This window comes from Amphibalanus amphitrite, unplaced genomic scaffold, assembly GCF_019059575.1.
Source record: "Amphibalanus amphitrite isolate SeventyFive unplaced genomic scaffold, NRLGWU_Aamphi_draft 000213F_arrow, whole genome shotgun sequence".
NCBI classification, from domain to species: Eukaryota; Metazoa; Arthropoda; class Thecostraca; order Balanomorpha; family Balanidae; genus Amphibalanus; species Amphibalanus amphitrite.
In genome coordinates, this window is record NW_024881708.1 from 649,232 (window position 1) to 668,407 (window position 19,176).

The 19,176-nt window shown below is 51.7% G+C and overlaps 1 protein-coding gene across 2 annotated transcripts in view; it reads left to right on the plus strand.

Annotated features, from left to right (window-relative positions):
* Positions 1-19,176, plus strand: part of LOC122385271 (apoptosis-stimulating of p53 protein 1-like) — a 145,145-nt gene that overhangs the window by 11,514 nt on the left and 114,455 nt on the right. The window contains exons 2-4 of one of the 2 annotated variants that reach the window (XM_043373413.1): positions 4,718-5,088; positions 15,811-15,955; positions 18,180-18,321. In XM_043373413.1, coding sequence (XP_043229348.1) covers positions 15,947-15,955; positions 18,180-18,321 — 151 coding nt within the window. In that variant the 5' untranslated portion in view covers positions 4,718-5,088; positions 15,811-15,946. Of the gene's footprint in view, positions 1-4,717; positions 5,089-15,810; positions 15,956-16,560; positions 16,584-18,179; positions 18,322-19,176 lie in introns of those variants that run through there. The other variant, XM_043373412.1, reaches the window with a different exon arrangement.

Sequence of the window (19,176 nt, forward strand, 5' to 3'; positions counted from 1 at the left end):
ACTATAAGCACGTCCTCGTGCCCCTATCAGCATGGAATTAGATAAAAGGTGTCTATTTGGGGGTGTTGCAAGGGCATTTTTTCAGTCAACTATTGGAGAATATCCGAAAACTGGTTGTGGCGAACCCTGGATTCTTTTCTTTTTGTTCGAATACTGCTAGCTGCTTTTTTAGAGACATTGTACATAAGTTCGTAATCCCGTTAGGAGCAACATATCTAAGCGACATGAACATAGCTTACATAGTTATTGCTCTAGGTTCCGGACAAAACAAAAATGCTGAACACATGGAACAAGATGATGAAGCGATGGTATCATTTACAGCTTCAATTCAGAATATTTTAACGGCAGTGTTCACCTTTGCTATGACCTATGCGCAACTATGCGGAGTCCCAGCTTCCAGCACGCAGCGCGCAGTGTGGCTGTGGAGGGTCTGGCTGTGGACAGTCCTCAATTGGTGTTTGCTGCTTATCATGCTGTATATATCCATGATCGAAGAGCCTATGGAAGGTTTCCCTGCTCTTGCTAGTCTGTTGTGTGACGCACAGAGTTCTGGAGCAATCGGTTTCACTTTCAGTGCCAAATCCGGATGGCCAGTAGGTATTGGTTTGCTGTGGGCGGTAGATGGTGGGCGGAGGACATCACCCGTCAGTCTCCAGCCTTCAGACGTCAGGTCAGCCTTCAGACATCTGACATCAGCTGTCCGACATCAACCGGCGAGTCTCTCAGTCTGTCCGTCCGGCGAGTCTCTCAGTCCGTCCGGCGAGTCTCAGTCCGTCTGTCCGTCCGGCGAGTCTCTCAGTCTGTCCGTCCGGCGAGTCTCTCAGTCTGTCCGTCCGGCGAGTCTCTCAGTCTGTCCGTCCGGCGAGTCTCTCAGTCCGTCCGGCGAGTCTCAGTCCGTCTGTCCGTCCGGCGAGTCTCTCAGTCTCTCCGTCCGGCGAGTCTCTCAGTCTGTCCGTCCGGCGAGTCTCTCAGTCTGTCCGTCCGGCGAGTCTCTTCGTCCGTCCGTCCGGCGAGTCTCTTCGTCCGTCCGTCCGGCGAGTCTCTCAGTCTGTCCGTCCCATCTGGCGCCGTCCGGGTGGCCCCAATCAGATCCCATTACCGGGGGCCGGCCCACCGCCGGTCTCCTAATCACCTGGCCCATTAGCCGTGAGCCGGGCCCGACCGGCCGCCGTCCGTCACCTTCAACGTCTCAGGGGTATGGGGACTCGCACCGGCCTCCTCTCACACACACACGGTCGTAGAGCGGACACCATAGGCGGCGCGGTTCCGCTCCGCCGCGTACGACGGTGCGTCTTACCTTGGCTATCCAACGACGGCGAACATCGTCTACCAGACCGAGACGGGGAGACAACCTAATGTAATCATCTCACAGTTGTTGAGTTATATGTAGAAGTTTGCGATGTCAGCAATTCAGCATCTCAGAACATATTCGAGCCGATACGAATCTCAAGGCTGTGCGCACTGAGCATCACGGGCCAGTGGCCAGGCCTCCAGTTTCCAGGATATTTGGACACATAACCGCGTTGCCCTCATCCCATGCCGATTGCAGCGCATCCAAGCTGCTCAAGCCCCCGCTGCCGAGCTACTGATTAAACCATGCATCATCCGTGGCTTTGGACGACCGGTGTAGTTGGCGGTCGACCGCAGGGTCGTTACGTGGCCGCCGGCATTGGTCGACCATCCCGCCGCACCCCTCTGCGTCCCGCGGCAAAGAGTAACACGCTGTCTGTCATCATCATCGGTCGTGTTTCATGCTCCCGTGCGCCCGGAGTTCTGGTGGGATACTCAAGGATCTTTATTCTCTACGCAGTATGGAACGATGTAGTACACACCAGTGGGCTATCAAGGGTTGGTTTCTTCTTGCGCGACTGGTTTTCTTCGCTCTAGTGCGTAATAGACATCGTTTCATTTGTTCAATGTCTCGCGAAATCCTGAGTGATGATCGACAGTTATTTTAAAAATATCGCTACCTGATGACAAATGTGCGCTAAGGTGTGCTGAACACGTCTGCGCAACAAATCACGCCCCATTCCAGTCTCAGAAACCAGGGACGTTTCCGCGTGACCGCTCCGCTCTGGGTCTGCGATACAGCACGAACCTCTTTGCCCAAATCGCCGCTCGTTTTTAGTCTGACGCGGCCCAGACCTCCTCCCCTCCGGAGTGTGCGGAGAGGGGCGTCGAATCGTCCGCCGTAACTCAGTGTAATGCGCGTGTTTTTAGTATGGCTCGCCGCCAGCTCACTCTCAGAGCCCCCGAGATGAAGATGCTGCCGGGGCTTTCTGTGTGCGAGTGTGTTTGTCTGACAAAGCACGGTGCTGTAGCTCAGCAGGTTATCCACTCTAAACTGTGAATTCTTGCCTGAATGTTGATTGGCTGGTTCCTTATGTTGCATAAAGATCCATTGGAGGTAATGCGCCTAAGAAATGTTCCTGCCTGCCCTTGAGAGACTGTCCCTCCTAGATTCCCCGGTGCGCCTATTAGTGTGCAGACCGACCGGGCAGAACCCGAAGGTTGACCTCGAATGTCATTCCCCTCTCTGGCTCGGGCACGATTCCTCTCTGACCGCGTTGGGTGGGCGGAGGTGGAGCGCGGTCGCCCTTCCCCACTGCGATGGACGGCAGACCTCGGACTCGGCAGTGACCGTGCTGGAGTGCGCCCCTCTCCTATTCCTATCCCCCGTCCCCTCGCTGCTCTCCCAGGTCGATCACCAGAGACCGAGGTCACCGGCGCGGGCCCGGTGGGGTTTGGCGGATTCAGTGGGGCCCACTGGTGCTAGAGAAACTCGATAGGGAGGAGAGGGTTTCAGAGGAGGTTCAGATGGGACTCGTTGGGTATATGTAGACCACTTGGTGTGGTCCGGTTTGGTCGCTTGGAATTAAATGGTTCTGACTTCTGGTAAGGAGGGGGCATTTCAGGCCCAATATGGTCTGGGATGTAACTTGCCGGGATCATGTGGAAAAAGTAAGATTCAAGACTTTCAGCCACAAGGTTGCACGTGAGACCACGTTTTTTAACCCTTTTAACGTAAATCAAATGGCAAGTGCCTTGCGTTCCGTTGTGGTCTGGCGTGGCTCTGACCACAGTGAACGAGGCCCGATGGGCCCCACCAGTGAGGCCCACTAGGTTCGCTGGGTTCGTGGACGGTGGAGGTCGGCAGAAGCTGAGTCATGACCTCGAGTCGGGCGGCGGGGTGTCACCTGGAGCCCGCCCACGGACACGCCATGCCCAGTGCACACCGCGGATCGGTCACACAGTGCACTGTGCACCGGCTGTGCAGTGTGCGCTTTAGGATGTGTGATATTGAAATGTGCAATGGGTGCACTGTTCTAATGAACATTGAGCGTGCATTGCTTTACTGACTATTTAGCTATGTAGTTATATTCGATTTATGCACCCATGTTTCATACTATCACGTTTTCTGTCCGTTGAAGTGGTAAGAGATGTAACAGGCTTCGCTCAAGACTGCAGCTCTGAAAGGTATCTAACCTTTTACATGCAACGATGCCACTTTTATTGGCCGCTGCACTTGTGGACTGTAAAGATCATTGATTGAAGGTTATTGGGCTGCAACGCAATGCAAGTTACCCGAACTCCAGCAGAGATAGACATTCAAGGCCTAATATAGGTGCATTCCATACCAGCTCTGAAGATAATCACTAATTCAAACGTTCTTGGAGAAGGACAGGTCTATTTAGGTGCCGTAGGTTTGAACTTTTGGCCACTGTTTTCATCCTGATCACTTCTGCCCATTGTATGTCACAGTGTTACCATTGAACCAGCGTCCGGAGCTGCTTCTTTTCCATTTAATCCAACGTCGGTGGGGGTATTGTTTGTACTCGACTGAACCGCATTTTAATCTCATCATCCATCGGTTCCCTTCTCACGCGCACGCCGTTAATGTGGCGTCAAAACATACGGTTATCGTCGGAAACACCTTGGTATGATGTATCGCAGTGCCCCGGGGACGGATAGCGCACAAAGGGTACCGCTCGGCGCGCGGCGCACGCAGGCAGCAATTTATGCTATAATAAAGCGGGGAACGTCCGAGATTCAGATAGAAATCTGCCCTAATCTTCACTCTGTTCTCTGGTGACTACGTGATAAATTAACCGGTAACGCATCACCAGTCCATTAAATTATATACTAAATTGTGGTGTGATGGGTCTTGTTATTTACTCAGGTTCTAATTAGATGAATAAGGCATAGGCACTTTGTGTTATCAAAATTGCACCGAAGAACATAAAACTGTAGTTGTCAAGAATCTCAGGAATTTGCGCATGTGTTTTGTGTATTTTACACCTTATTAGGTACCGTAAAGTGGGGCTATTTGAGACAGTGGGGCTATTTGAGACAGTATTTAAAATCGCTATAAAATGAAGATCGTTAGATTTTTTCGTGATATTTTTGCTCAGGGAGGTGTGGAATCGAGCAGTTAATTGTCTGTGCAAAAAGTAAGCATAGATTTCAAACGGTTTTTATTTTATAACAACTTTAAATACTGTCTCAAATAGCCCCACTGTCTCAAATAGCCCCACCTTACGGTACCCTTTGGTAGTGGCGCATTTATGTCACCCAAGTCGGACGGACACCTTAGGCCTCATCCAGAATTTTATCGGCTTGGCTTAACTGTTTTCATATTGATGTGACATCTCTTCATCTCGTTAGAAAAAAATGCATACAGAATGCGTCAAGTAACAAACGTCTCTCTGTTTCGCAGTTTTCCACTTGAAGTCGTGGGACAACCGAAGCCCGAGTTCACCTCCCGTCGGCAGTCGGCCACCGCGGCGCGGCCGCTCTCACCAGTGTTCTGTACGAACATCTGCTGTGGTGCAGCGTATACCGCGCCCGGCCTGTGACCAGTGACGTCATTAGCGCCACGGGCGACTCGTGAAACGTGATTCGTGATCCGTGACTTACGCTCACGAACGTGATCTAACCAAGGAAAGTGACACCGCGCTGTAAACTGGGCCAACATGTGCTTTTAAAGCCGGCGAAGTGGTACCACTGACGTCACTATGTGCGATTTAAACTGGACCAGTGACGTCACTATGGGCTGAGTGACGTGTGCCGGAGCTGACTTACGACCAGGTGAGTGGGAGCGGCGCGGCGCTGACATTGGTTGAGTGAGGTCATGGGACTGGTAGCGCATTTTAGTTTCGGGATCTAGTGCATGGTGCGACTTGGCTTGACATTGGATGTGTTGCCTACCTTAATCAATTCAGTAGCGTCCCCGGCTCGAGAAGTTCCTTTTGGTTCTCTGTCCTTTCCGGCCACCGGTTTCTCTCCTCTCGGGATCTGACCAACCGAAAAATGAATCGGCCTCAATGTCAAACTTCCACAATGGTCGGAAACTCGTAAATCTAGCATCCAACGACCCTGTACAATTTAATCTTGCGTGACGTTTTATGGCCTCTCGTCGCTTAGGCTATCGTTTATTTCGCAAGTGCCTCGATGGCTGGCTTTTGTAGCGTGAAAACGTTATTGGAAGGGACACTCACTGCGTGAGGAATAGCAAGGCTGTTAAAATCTCGTTACTAGAGCTGACGGTTGTTATACTTGTGAGCGAGAAAAAGGTTCAGGCATTTGTTATACTCTGTTAGCAGTTCACATGCTCTATGGCCTTTACACTTTGATTGTCAGCTTGACGCCGGTCTCTGTTGTGCCGGACCTTGACCGGGCTGCCTAACGGGGTATTGTGCCGCGGTGTGTCAGGAGGTGGAGGCTGCCCGGAAATGGCCCATTCCCTGGGAAAAGTCCGACTGAAAACTGTCCCATGGTCACAGTGGCGGCCTTCACTCAATGTTAGTCGATGTGTAGTGGAGTGGTGATTAAAGGTAATTAGTTGTCGAGGTACCGCTGACCGATTGGTGTCCACAATGCCATTAAATGCGGGGCTGTCAAGAGGGTCAGTATTCGCCTTCGTTCTGAGATATGGAGACCACATTTTATTGCTGATTCAGACCCTAGAAAATGCGGTTTATCTGTCCAGTGATACCAAATCGTAGAGAACAATGTGCTACCAGCTGTAAATATTTTTATTTGACTACCACATGACCTTGCCTCATGTCTACTGGAATTCCCTAAAGCTTTCCTGATTAGTATTCATCGTGCCCGTCAGACGCTCCAAAACGTGTGATTAATATTCATACCTGCCTTTATAGTTCCCAAGCATGCCTTTTGCCGAGTGCCGACCGACCAGAGCATGTTTTCAATATCACATGGCCACGAATATGTTGTGTTGTTTCTTCCAAGATAATCCCGAATCGTGATCAGGCCAAGTTCATACACATGCCGTTTCACCGTGCACCTGCTAGTTTTTCCTCATAAAACTAAATGCTCTCACACGAGTGAACAAAACACTGGCAGACATGAGGCCTGAGGGTGCCAGGTCTCCCTCCCAAATGCCGTCGCCTCTGTCGCTGCCGCCAATGCACCTGTTGCCGTCAGCATCACCTCCCCATTCATCACGAGACCCGTCCCTCCCTGGGGCGTCATTTCTGTCGCTCTCGTCTCTCTCGAGGCCATTTATTTCTGCGCTCCGACACCTGGCTGAGATAAACCTGTCTCGTCCACTCTGGCGCTCCCGCCCCTTCTCTTCTAGTTGTGTCCCGTCCCGGTCTGGTTTGGTATACATTCAGTGTCGTCCCAGCCCTTGGGCACCGTCCCCTCCCGTCCCGTCTCGTCCTTTTGCTTCGCTCCGTTCCTTCCCAGGTAGGTTACAGGTCGGTCCACATCTGTAGGTACTCTTCGCCGCTCGGTTCGTGTTCTGGCACGGTCCGCCGCTCATCGTTCGGACACTGGCACATCCTGAACATGGTTGGACAATGGACATTATACATGATGCTCCCACCGCACCGGTGAGGGCTCGGCTGTGTTTCCGCGGGTGGGCGAGGCGGGGACAGTGCAGCGCAAAAAGAGTGAAATGGCGCCAGGCGATTTAGATTACGATGACGATGAATGTTGAGCCATTAAGCGACGGCATTGAAGATGGTGAATGGGATGAGGGTAGACTTGCTAGTTGATGTGCGGTGGCCAATTTCAGCCGCTCACGTGATATGCCCCCATCGGCCACCGCTCCAAATAAGCGGCGTCACGGCAGTGGCGGTGGGCGGAGCCGTATCCACGCCAGCCGCCCTCATTGGCCAGGTCGGCGGTGATTGATGTGAGCAGACTTCGGACCCGGTCACGATCTGTTCGTTACCGGTACCTCACGGTGGGGCGCCGAGCGAGGCTCGTGTTTCCCGGAGTGAAGGACGAACTCAGACCGGCGAATTCGCCGGCTGTTTATTTCGGCGGTGCTGGTTAATGAGGATTGAAGCCACGGGGTGTTGTACGCCGGCAATGACGTAGCAGTCCATTGTGCCTTTATTGAGTGACATCAGAAATGAATTATTCCATTGTACTTTCCTTCCTTTCCTTCACATAGGGATACGTTTTGCGTTGTTGCCGTCTGGCACCAGCGGTAACTTTCGGGCGCTGCGGAGGGGCAAATGCCCCCCTGAGGGGGGTCCGAAATGTATTAAAGTTGTCCGAAACCACGGGAACCGGGTTTTTCCCATAGGTCCTTTCAATACCTTTCCAAAATGGTGCGGCAATCGAAATTTTAAAGAACTTTCACCTTGCCTCAAATCGATTGAAAGTTTATCAAATTTAGCCAATTTAGTACTTCATGAACTTTCGCTTTTAACATACGTCCCACAGTTTAATGCGCAATTGATTGGGCCGGTGATCTTGTTTTCAAGGAAAAATAGCTGCACAAATCACAAAATATATTATAATGCATGCCAAGAGCCAAATGATGAAATCACATCATGACTAAATACCATGTGGATTACAATAAATCACTTAAAATATCGCGTATCAAGGTCCCCAGAATAGGAATCGTTTTGGTCTTTATTTGTCCAAATGCGCCATATGCATCGAGAACTTCCACCTCGCCTGAACTGAGTTGAAAATATCTAGGTAAGCCTATGATTTGAGCCGCGGTCTGTTGCGAGTTCAGACGGACCCCCCCCCCCCCCATTGCGGGTAATTACATGCATGTCATGACCCCTCAAGGTTGGCGAGTGGCGCTTCTCACATTTCTTAACACTACAAACAAAGAGGGCAAGCTTCTGGGCATTCCTCCGATGGAGGATGAGGACGGCAAGCCCACCAGCACCGGTTCCGCCCAGTTCCAGTACGTCAAGGAGCTGATAGTCACCTGGAACGTAAAGGACAACATCAGAGCTGTGTCATTTGACACAACAGCCTCTAACACAGGAATCTTCCGTGGTGCCGCGACCAGAATGGAGGCCTTTCTGAACAGGCGAGTCCTATGGCTGGCCTGCAGGCACCATGTGCATGAGCTCGTACAGCGCGCCCTGCAGGACCTGCTGTTCGAGAAGGACAAAGGACCAGAGAACGAGGCATACCTGGCAGTGAAGAACATGTGGTCGTCGCTCGACACGGGACCAGCGGCTTCCTTCAAGAAACTGGTGTTCCGGTCACCTGTGCTGCTCAAGATGAGGGACGAGGCGGCGAAGTACCTGAAGGAGGTGCTGTGTGAGCACAGCGACCAGGTCCTGCTCAGGGACGACTACGACGAGCTGGCCAGAACGTCACTCAGCGTACTACTGGGGGAGATACCGCCTGGTGGCACCAAGTGGATGAAGCCCGGAGTCAGCCACAAGGCCCGCTTCATGGCTGACGTCATCTACACAAACAAGATGTACGCCTTCCATGCCTCCCTGGGGTACGACAAGGCCACCATCGCCGCCCTGCGCAGGGTCGTCCAGCTCAACTGCCTGCTGTACGTCCCGCAGTTCCTGAAGGCGGCTATCGGGGCAGATGCTCCAGTCAACGACCTCCACTTCGTGAAACAGCTACTGCGATACAGGGCGGTGGACCGTGACGTGGCTGACACAGCGCTGAAGGTCCTCCGGAGGCACGGGTGGTACCTGACCCAGGAGCTGGTGGTCTTCTGTTCCACCTTGTCGCTGTTCAGCGACAAGGTGGATGCCGACGAAAAGTCGCGGCTGGCGGCGCGACTGCAGACGTTCCGCGTCCCGGATGACTTCGAGCTGGGAGTCCCGGACTTCCCCGACGTAGATGAGGGCACTGAACTGGTGGACCTGCCTAACAGCTGTACCCTGTTCATGCTGCTCGAAACCGGGACCAGCTGGCTGCAGAGCGGACCCGAGACGTGGTCAGAGGACCCGGATTATCAGGAGACTACCGCCTTCGTCACCACGGTGAAGGTGACCAACGACGTGGCCGAGCGCGGGGTCAAACTCGTCACCGACTATATGGAAATCCTGACGAAGGACGACACGACCAGGGAGTTCCTGCTGCAGGGGGTGGAGCTCCACCGACGCAAGTTTCCAGACTTCCAGAAGAACATAGCATCTGCGTTCTAGACCTAGCGTTCCAGGGCACATGTGGGCAAACATAGACCAGAACGATTCCTATCCTGGGAATATGACATGTGATACTTTACGTGATATATTGCAATCCATACGGACTACGGTACAAAGTCATGATGTGATCTTTTCGTTTCGTTCTTGTAGATTATAATACATTTTGTGATGTTCGCTGCAATTTTTTTCTTCGCAAATGAGGTCGCCCGCACAGCCTATTGCCCATAAAACTGAGGGCCATAGTTATAAGAGAACGTTCATAAAGTACAACATTGGCTAAATTCTTTCAAATTTCGATCGATTTGAGGCAAGGTGAAAATTCTATGAAATTTCGGTTGCCGCACCATTTTGGAATCGTCTTGAAACGAACTATGGGAAAAACTCGGTTCCCGTGGTTTTGGACAACTTTTATGCATCATACGGTACGAAGTCATGATGTGATCTTTTCGTTTCGTTCTTGAAATAGATTATAATACATTTTGTGATGTTCGCTGCAATTTTTTTCTTCGCAAATGAGGTCGCCCGCACAGCCTATTGCCCATAAAACTGAAGGCCATAGTTATAAGAGAACGTTCATAAAGTACAACATTGGCTAAATTCTTTCAAATTTCGATCGATTTGAGGCAAGGTGAAAATTCTATGAAATTTCGGTTGCCGCACCATTTTGGAATCGTCTTGAAACGAACTATGGGGAAAACTCGGTTCCCGCGGTTTTGGACAACTTTTATGCATATCGGACCACCCTACGGCGGGCCCCCTCCCCCGGATTCGGCAGCGTTCCTTCTCTGTCCCTGCGTCCCCACACAATTTTTAAATGCTCCGCACGTGAGGTACTCGTGGTGGCGAGCTGCGGCGATTCTGGAGACTTGTTGAGCGGCTTGTGAGCTCAGGACTGCTGATCCTGATTGAGCCGGGCTTCTGGGCTGAGCTGCGGTGGCCGCCACGGGTGCTGATTGAGTTGTCTGGCAGGGGATCTCCCTCAGGCTCGGACCGTCACCCACATGCTCGGGCACTGGGCAGCGGGCAGGTTAGCTGTTTATCAAAACGCCCTTTTCGGTCGGGCATCTTTACTCGGGTTGATTGTTGTCTAGGAACTGTTCGGGAAAATGCAGTACTCGTACTTCAAGTCTTCCAATGCTAGGTACAGTGCATTTGACCGAATACAAGAACGTTTTGACATTGATTTCTTGCTATGGATAAACTCCACCTACTCAGGAACGTAATCTGAGGTTGTCTTCATCTCGATCACTCGCAAATTTCGCCCCACATCCAGCGGTTATGTGTCTTTTTTAGTGTTTTCTGTCCCCTGTCCAAACCACATCGTTTTGTCTCAGATCACGTAACTTTGCCTTATCATCTCTCCACTCCCCTCACATACGTCCCTTTCTATCTCACCATCTCCCTCTTCTCTCTATCTCCCTCTCCTCTCTCCCTCCTTCCTCTCCGGCTACCTGTCGCCTCCTCTGGGCCGGCGGCGGCGCTCGGCACCGGCCGACAACTGACCTCCAGAATCGGCGCGTCACTGTCGACCTCGGCCCTGGCCGCGCCGGTATGTTGCACGCCGTCATGGACACGGAGGGGTGCAGAGGCCCTCCACAGCCCCCCCCCCCGCCGCGGATCCTGGCAGCGAGCCAGCAATTCTTGGTATCTCCGATCTCGCTCCTTGTTGACTGGATGTGGAGTGCCGGGCAAACGATATCTCATTCGCAGTGGTTTTCACGGTATTGAATAGGCAGTAGGGGATCAACTCGAGGCCTTGATGATGTGATATTCAACGAATTTGTAGCTGTTTGTTTCGGGATTGCGGGCTCGTTATCACAGGCACGTTGTTTGGTTTGGCAAAGCTGGCGATGTTCAGATGAACTCTGGTCACGATCTTGTCACCAGGATCCTTCCCTTGTTGCACAAATGACGATCGTGGGACTTTCGTGACGGGCAGCTGACGGAGACTTGATCACGATCGGCTTCACAGACCACAAACGGGGCTGTTTGTCTTCCTAGCTCGATCGACGGCCATCGGCTGCGGCTGGACGGCCGTGGGGAGGGGTGATCTCCTCCCGGTCAGCTCGGGTCACGGCCGGGAGGTCACAGGGGTCGTGGAAACAGGCGCCGGTCGGTGGAGACACTTCAGCACGGAGAGAGGTGACAATGGGAAGGAGGGAGATGATGGTTATTGTTGGGTTGGTGTTAACGAATGACCTCGGCAATGGAAGTGACAATGATGCCTTGAGAAGGCGTGGTGCTAATTCAGAAATACCACATCGCAGACGATTTCAGCTCTGAAACGTCTCAAAGTTCCGTATTCCACAATCAATCATCAGACTTGTTCGGTCTTTGGTTGCGCCCTGAACCCAACCTGCAGTCTAGCTCGCCTAGAGATCGGTGGCGGGTCGTCTTTCTGATCATGGGACGTGGTCCATCTTCCTCCCGCGCTCGGCAGTTCATGACACGCCTCCATGCAGTCGTACCGGCGGCAGATTCTGCCCTGATGGCCGCTCTCGCACGTCTCCCGCGCTACCAAGGTCTCTCTCGCTTCGCCCTCTGTCTAGCGGCGTTGGACCGTGCAATGTGACGACGACGGCAGCGGCGGCGGCGGGCCGGCCGGCTGGGCCACGTGGGGGTGCGGTTTGGCGCCAAAACCGGCCCTCAGCCGGCACTGCAGCCGTGTTGTCCGTGGCGCGCCGCGGGACCGGTCGGCGGCGAGTGCTGTCCATTTGAACAGCCACCAGCGTGCGCGTGGGTCGGCTACAAAAGACGAACGTGATTTTATTGTAATTGAGACAGTGGTGTACTGAAAGGGAGGTTTTGTAACAGGTTTTGTATAGTTCTGGTTGAGTGGGTGTTCAGCCATGCATTATATTGCCTTCTGTCTCATGAACAATGCATCGTTGTCGCGCTCGTGGTCACTGAAGTGCCGTGAATTCCACTTTCTCCGCGAGCTGCCTCAGTACGGGACTCCCGGAGTCGTGCGGCTGTATATTTATTTGTGTGCCGTGTCTGTCCGGAGCCGGGTGGGCTGTCACCAGCCGCAGGTGTGGCACTAAGCCTCCATACAGCTGCGCCCAGACCCGGACCGGGCCGGTTTTCCTTTCGGGCAGTTTATACCCAGCAGCAGACTGCAGTGTTTGAGGAGTTTACCTGGTGGCTGATACATCGTGGGTGTAACAGTGATGTAACATATAACGTCATCGATTTATGATGCTGTCCTGATTCGCCCCATTCAGGCCAGTAATAACGCTGGATACCGCCGGCCCAAAGATATCTGCATATATTGTAACGTGGTATAACCCTAAACATTGCACGCGTGCTTTAGAATGGTAAAGTTCTTTTATAGTATAACTGTATTTATACATACAGTTATTTTTGAAGTGCAACTGTATTTTGCGCCTTTACAGGTGAACTGAATAAGCCGGGGTTCATGATAAGGCTATTGGATAGTTGCACAGTCAGACCACTGGCCCAGTAAAAATCGAATTGCACGCCATGAAATGCGGAAAATACCTATACCAATCACACCTGTCGAACCGTAACAACAAAAATGAACGCAACGGCGATGTCCTGAAAGGAAGTTTTGCCGCATTATTTTCCCTTCGGGAAAGGCTACGCAATGTTGATTGGCAAACTCAAGACATTCCGCCCAATTCCGTTGTTCTCTCCTGTTGTTTGTGTTCAGCTGCTCTCAAAGACAGTTCGCTAGTCTTCAATTCATTTTCTACTGCTCAAAATCCCGGGTCTTGGGACATGCACAGTGGTTTCGTCACTGTCCAGGTGCGACCTGCTGAAGGTATGACCTCACCGGCTGCCACTAATTAATGCCCGTGTTGTGGCGGGGGGACGTGCAGGCATACTGAACGCCGTCACGGGTTAACGTGGCCTTCAATGACACTGTTTAATTCCGCAGCATCCAGGCCCGTCACAGACAATTTAAACTCGGGAATTGTGACTTCATCATCCAGATGCTGCTGGATTTGGTCATCATGAGGTCGTGTTCCTCGTAATCGTCTGGTCATGTACCCTGTATGCATGCTCAAAACAATGCCTCCCTCGCTAGCATTTAGGTATACGGCTTCCGTGGGTGTCATATGGCCTGTTCATTCCCTACCACTGCACAGGTTCCTCCATTGTGCGACGTGTCCTTCTGTGCCAAATTACGGACGCTCACGAATATGTGCTCTTGACCTTACCGCACCTGTGATCGCTGTTGCCACGGTCAATTTTGGACTTCGTGGCATTTTCGTCTATGTATCATTGTACTGGTAGCATTTATACACATTGCACACCACATATCTTTGAACACCAGAATATTCAGGTGATGCCATAAAGAAAAGACATAATAAGTACCGCTAGTGATCAGCGCCTACCTGTGACTGCCACAGACAGGGTGGGGCTCGCCAAACTAACCTGGGCTGGGTGCATGTCACCTCACATCCGGCCTCATCCCCTGTCCCCTGTTCGGCCCCACCCTGTCCCGACCGTTTCCGGCGGGCGCGGCCGTGTGTCTGGTCGTCTGTCTTTTTATCCGTCGGTCTGCCGATCCCATGCTCCCCTTATTTAGTAGTCAACCCAATTTGACGATAAATGTCCATTGCACGATTATAATTAGCATTTGGCAAGCTTTGGAACGAAAGGCCGTGTGCAAGTGACCACAAGTACCTGCATTTGCTGTAATTATTGTACCCTGTTCACCGCGTTGTAGGTAGGTCACGGCGTCTCAAATGTGGACAGTTGAGTGTCTGCCCAATGTATCCTGCTTAGGAATTTCTTTGAATTCATCATCTTGTCAGACACATTCGGGTCTGCTCCTCATGAAATCCAATGAATAACCGAACACCGGTGGGCGGGCCGAATCATCTCCTGTCATTTGCTCTGCTAATGGCTGTCGAGTCTATCGATGCAGGCAGGTGGTCTCTGGGCTGCTCTCATTGTTTCCGAGCCTGTGGCGGCTTGGTTCGGAGAGTGCCGGTGTTATCATGGAGCAAACACGTCCATTAGGTGGTATTGCCCGGGAAGGAGCGGCGGCCGCGCGGTGACGTCTGCTGCTATTCAGTAGCGATGAGAGCTGATGACAGAGCTTGGAATCCCTTATGTAGCGTAAAAGGTGAAATGCGATGAACGACGAACAGGTTTTCTTTAACTTGTCACCCGTATGGCAGTCGGTGTAATTTATTCAATCACAATATTCGTTATGTCATGTTGGCCGAAATTCAACAGAGTACGGTTCACATTTGAATGTTTCCCTGATGTTTTCGATTGTATTGTGTTAGTCACTTTTATTGCTTATGCATATTTTTGTCTTGCTCAAAAAATGTTTTAGAGCTTGAAAGGGACCTTCCAACTTCGAATCTAAAAAGCTAGAGATCTTATCATGGAATGTCATTCGCGTGACAATGTCCAGGTAAATATTATTTAGAATTGCATGTTGATACAATTAAGAAAGCTTGTGTTTTACGAGTACCGAGCAGGAAGCTTGCGTATTGTGGAATTCAGGATAGATATTGTGGTGGTTTGTGACGCAATTTCGCCAGGCTTACTCCTCTTTTATGTTGTTGCCGGTTGGCAGTAGAGTCCATCCAGATCTCTTCGCAACCATGCGGTCTCGTGGTTTATTCGGTGCTCTCGAGGCTCGATGCAACCTCATGCCGTCATTTTAGACTGCTTTTTGGTCCGTACTGCCCCCACTTGACCACCCGTTCCTGGTTCCCACTAAAACGCCATTTGGCCTCGCCATGTCCTCCCGGCTGTCCACCATCCCGTTCCGTCCTACAAGCTCACAACAGGCCCATTTTGTCCCACTAGAATCCAGACTAGCCCTCTGACCCACCGCGCCCTGTCCCGTTGTCCCACCGGCAGACAGACCGGCCCCATCCCACCCCGTCCCATCGCCCCGCCCCGGTAGGTCAATCCCACATCCCACCCCGCTCGTCCCGCCGGTAGGTCAATCCCACCCCACTCACCCCGCCACCTTTACCACATGATGACGCGATTACGATGGCCGGCGGCCACAGAACACTAAGTGGCCGATGGCCCATCACGGAGCTAACGGCGTGCCCGACCGTGCACCGTGCATACCGACGTGCTGAGCCGCCGTGCCGGAGGCCGTGCCGAACCGCCCTCTTCGGCCACGGGCGTGCTAGGTTCCGGACTGGCGACCACAGACTTATGGCTACTTTCTTGCCCAAGTGTTGCGTGTTGGTACTTGTGTCAATGCACGTCTTCTCGAGCTCTGGTAAAAACACAAAACGGACATAAAGCACCATAACTAGTGCCTGAGGGCTTGTTTGCAGTACCCAAGGCTATGCAGTACCTATTGTACATACGAGGCTTGTGAATCATGCCAGTGTCATGTGCTGGTGTCTGAATCTGATAGAATGTCGTCCAATACCACTGACGCCTCCTCTCTTTTCTCCGACAGTGGCCTGAGCAGAAGGTGGACCTGAGCCTGGATCTCTTGACCTCGGGATCTTTGACCTGGATCTCTGGACCGCCCACCGCCGGCCGACGTGGACATCTTGTGCGCGTCTCGCCCGGACGATGGTGGCAACAGACCCATGATCCCGGTAAGTGCAATGTGGTGGATACAGACCCATGATCCCGGTAAGTACAGCCCTCAGCAGACTGCGTAGTAGGTATTCTTTTTCCGACAAAGCTGATAATAATTCAAAAGTCATGTTATCAGTCGGTCGAAACTCACTGCAAATAGATGCGCCATGCTCCACTCCTTCGATAGGGCCTATCAATAAACAAAGCATACGTATTGTGTGGCAACAAAATGTAAAAGTTCGTTTTGGGGGCAAATATAGACTTTTGGGTTTTGTTGCCAAACTGGATGGAAAATGCATACGATGATAACGCCAATCTAAGCTGCGGAGTCTCGCGCATCTTACTGTTACGATTTCCGAGTGCCCGATAGCATAGTATTCGCGTTATTCTCGGTTTTGTCGAAAAAAGAATACCTACCACGCAGTCTGCAGAGGGCTGTACAGTGGTGGATACTGGATACCGAGTCACCGACCCATGATCTCTGCATACAGAGTCACAGACCCATGATCCCTATAAGTGCATATGGTGGCAACAGACCCATGATCCCATCCCGGTGAGTACGGTGGTGGATAGGTACTGAATACAAAGTCAGCGACCTACGATCCCCGTATAATGTACGATGGTGGCAACAGACCCATGATCCCGGTCATTACAGTGGTGGATACTGGATACAGAGTCACAGACTCATGATTCCCGTAAGTACAGTCTAAAGGACAGACCATGATCCCCTTGGTGATGTAGTGATCTTCGGTAGGTGTTGCGATAAACCCTTGAGACAGAGCTTGTCTCATCCGTTTTAAATAAATAAACAAAAAACAGATTTCTGTGATTCATCCCTTTTGGTGGGATCTCGGTAGGACCTGTGATTGTACATCGATTTTTTTTTACCTTAAGAAGAATGTGTTCTGAAAATTATCAAACTTCTGTACTGTGGCCATACATTACAACACCCTAACGGCACGTATCTCTGGATCTGAAAGTGCTCCACGTTCGTGACCTCACAGGCTGTTTCTAATTTAGAACAATCATCGAAAGTTAATAAATGGTGTTCCCGGCTTATAAATGATTCTGAAATCATTGTAATGATCCGACCGGCTGTCCGGGGCTCATTGGCAATTCAATTACGCTACATAACTTGCTTGCGATAGGAGTTTTGACACTCGCATCCCATCCCATCGTGACAGAGCCCATCGCAGCCGTCACATCCCATCAATCACGTCACGTCCAATCACGTCACGTCAGGCCGTCACACTGTCACGGTCGTCATCTCCCGTCACCCGCGTCACGCGTCACCGGCTTCCGAAAATGGTGCGCCGTATTCGGCCCTGCTGCGTCGCCGCGACCGCCACCGAGATGAACTGGGATTGTGGAGGTCGTGTTAATTGATTTTCGTCGGGCGCACGCGGTGATTTGTAATGGATGGAGGGCGAGATGGTGCCGAGATGGAAGGCGAGATGACTGAGAGATTATGACCGTGGTGATGGTTCAGTGGGTGCGGGGAGCGAGAGCATGACCTTCCGAATTCGGACTGCTTGTTACATGGGATTTTAGTTGTTCCGAAAAATATGTCTTTCGATGAATGCGTAATAACGATACAAGAGAGAGAAAATTGTCCTCAGTCTTGCCGGAAGGCGCCTACGTTTTGCGTACCATTCATGTTAAATCATTTTTGGTGACTTCTGCTCTTAACAATGGGAACCCAGGCGCAGGAATAGACGAGCACTCTTTTTTCTAGAAAAGAAAGAAAACAAACCAGCTTTCGAGGGAAAAGTTTGCTTTGAACTGCACAACAGTGGAAAGGAAATCGAAATCCGAGTAGTTTTTGGGATTCGGAGACGTTTAATTGGGGGGGGGTACGTATGTATGCCCCTCCCCGCCAGAACGTCCCAGAGCGCCTCTCTGGGTCCGCCTATGTGAGGTCAGCATTCAGGTAAGATTGGTAAGATTGTTCAGCATAGGTAAGATAATTTTTGGTAAGTTAATTTTGAGCATAGGTAAGATTGTCTAACCTGGTTTATTATGTTGTAACACTCGCTCATGCTCTAACAGGTGTCTTATCTTAAAAGTGTAATACTTGCTCACCTGCTCTGTTTAAATCCTATTTTACCATTTTTGTCCACATTCTATCGCTCTGCCCGGACGAAGGCCGCCCTGTCAGCTAGCGCCACCCCGCGGGCAGTCTCCTGCCAGTTTCCGCCGCCGGCCGCTAGGTGTCAGCACCGCTGCCTCTGCTGTCCCCAGGCGATCGTGCGCGTCGTGCTCGACGAGGGCGAGGTCAAGTGCGTGCCGCTGACACCGGAGACCACTGCGCGTGACGTCATCGAGTGCTGCCGCGACCCGGACGAGCCCTTCTGCACGCTGACACAGACCACTCGCGACGGAGGTGAGTCCCTAATCCAGAATTGGAGGATCAAAAGCATGCGATAGCATGCTTTTGCATCCGGAAATTCCCATTGGTGGGTCGCTGAAAAAAAGTTCGGCTGAACCTGTTTGTCAGTGAGTATGTGAGTATGTGAGTATGTAAGTGAGTTTGTCCAAGCTTTTTTGGACCTGGAGTCAAAATGGGTGGACCGATCGGGACGAAAGTGGGACCGTTTGATTCGTCTCCGGCGAGGTAAACTTTTGGTGCTGGCCTCGGTTCGCTCGGTGCTTCGTGGCACATGCTATTCCGTTTCAAAGTTTCGGTGACACGAAATTTTTTGTCAAGGCTACAGGTCAACCCGAGGTCACGGGCAAAGCCATACTGGCGGGACACATCGGTAACACCTTGAACCAGTTTCCAGGGGGGTCACCGTCTGCGAGGGGTGCAGGCTGCACGTGCTGGGGTCGGAAAACCGTTTTAACGTGAGGTCCTCTGGCTCAAAGAAATTTTAAGCTATCAACCTCAAAATCGGTTCAATGGTAGTCCCAGGCAAGGCCTCCAAAATAATGCACATTTGGTTGAGCTAAACTCTGTGGTGCATGAGCTATGCACGTGCAAGCCGATTGCACCCCTTCGTACGTTGCCACGCCTGCAGGGTAAACGGCAGCTCTAACTGGTTCAAAACTTGCAGGTCATAAGAAGAATACATTTGATCACGACATTCCGGCGAGATAATATCCGAGGGGTGCAAGCTGCGCGTGCGGGGGGCGGATAACGGTTTTGACGAGGGATCCTCTGATCCCGGGAAACGTCGATCTAGCGACACAAAACCACTCGCGACGGAGGTGAGTCCCTAATTAAGCACATGAGCACCTA